Below are 1,330 nucleotides of genomic sequence, written 5' to 3'. Positions count from 1 at the left end.
GGGCTGGACTGGGGCTGGACTGAGGTTGGACTGGGGCAAAACTGGGGCTGAGATGAGCCTGGACTGAGCCATAATTGGGGCTGGACTGGGGTTAAACTGGAGCTTAGATGAGGCTTGAAATGAGACTGAACTGGGACTAAAATGGGGCTGAAATGGGGCTGGACTGGGGCTGAACCTGAGCTGAACTGGGTCTAAACTGGGACCAGCCTGGGGCTGAACTGGGACTAAAATAGGGCTGAAATAGGGCCGAACTGGGGCTGAACCGAGATTTCAGCCCAGATCTTTGCCCGACGCTTCCCCCCCCCGTCCCGGGGGTCTCCACCCGGCTCACCTTGACCATCCTCCGGCCCTCGGCGGGGTCTCCCCGGGGCGTTCCCATCATTCGGATCTCGTACGATTGTCCTGGGGAGGGTTCCGGGGCGGGTGCTGAGCCCTCAGCGGGGGCTGGGTGGGGGTCCCTCGCCCCCGGCGCCCCCAGACTCACCCTGGTTGAGGTAGGTGAGGGTCTCCTCGTGRTGCCGCACGGCCGGGGAGGTCGGGGCGCACAGAACGTACTGGAACGCCGGGAGAGGCGGCTGCGATGTGGAGATGSCGTTGGGCTCCTCCTGCTTCAGGTAGGGCAGGACAGGGGGGTCCCTGAGGGAAACACCCCCAAAAACCGGTGGGAACTGTGCCTCAGTTTCCCCAAAGCCGGCAGGTTTTTGGGGTGGGGGGTACCTGAGCACCCCCGAACTGGGCAGGGGGTACATGTCCCCAGGGCTGGACCAGTAGTGGTCGGGCTGGCCGTGCCAGAAGAGCATGGTGGGGGGAGCAGGGGGGGACACCCCACAACCAGAGGGTGACAGCGGAGAGGGGACAGGTGGGTGGCCCCACCCCCACTTTTATAGGCACAGGGAGGGTGATGTCAGCGGGGTTGGGCCCAGTTTGGCCCAGTTGGGACCAGTTTGGGGTGTTGACAGTAAATAGTGTGTGGGGGGGGGCACCGTTTGGTGTCAACACAATGGGGGGGACACGGGGAGCTCCATGGGGCTCCCCCAGACCCTCTGTCCCAGCCCAGAACCGCCCGTGTGTGTCCTGTTACACCCCTCCTTTAAACCCTGTAAATTCTGCCAGATTTGGCTCATTTTGGGGAGAAAAAGGGTGTTTGCACAGCCCCCTCAGGGGATAAAGTGGGGGGTTGGGTACTGTGTGCCCCCTTTGGGTGTTGGGGTTGCCAAGTTTTGGGGAGGTGGGGTGTCCATGCAAACTGGGGGGGAATCTATGGGTGCTGTCCCCTCCCTCAGGGTGACACTGGGACAAGACACGGGGGTGTCACACGAGGGGGGCACCC

General features: G+C 62.9%; 2 protein-coding genes across 2 annotated transcripts in view; both read right to left on the bottom strand.

Moving 5' to 3' along the window:
• Positions 1-379, bottom strand: part of LOC130586474 (transcription factor CP2-like protein 1) — a 2,704-nt gene extending 2,325 nt beyond the window's left edge. The window contains exon 1 of the mRNA XM_057387279.1: positions 332-379. Within this exon, the coding sequence (XP_057243262.1) occupies positions 332-379 (48 nt within the window). The remainder of the gene's footprint in view (positions 1-331) is intronic.
• A 55-nt stretch (positions 380-434) lies between these two features.
• On the bottom strand, positions 435-1,058 carry LOC130586477 (transcription factor CP2-like protein 1). The gene has a single exon (XM_057387282.1). The coding sequence runs from the start codon at positions 798-800 to the stop codon at positions 435-437; it is 366 nt and encodes a 121-aa protein (XP_057243265.1). The 5' UTR covers positions 801-1,058.
• Positions 1,059-1,330: the final 272 nt, after the last annotated feature.

Source organism: Malurus melanocephalus, unplaced genomic scaffold (assembly GCF_030028575.1).
Source record: "Malurus melanocephalus ecotype Western Australia unplaced genomic scaffold, MMel_1.1 scaffold_1166, whole genome shotgun sequence".
Lineage (NCBI taxonomy): Eukaryota > Metazoa > Chordata > Aves > Passeriformes > Maluridae > Malurus > Malurus melanocephalus.
Note: the sequence above shows the minus strand (reverse complement) of the source record. Positions and strands in the feature narration are given on the sequence as shown.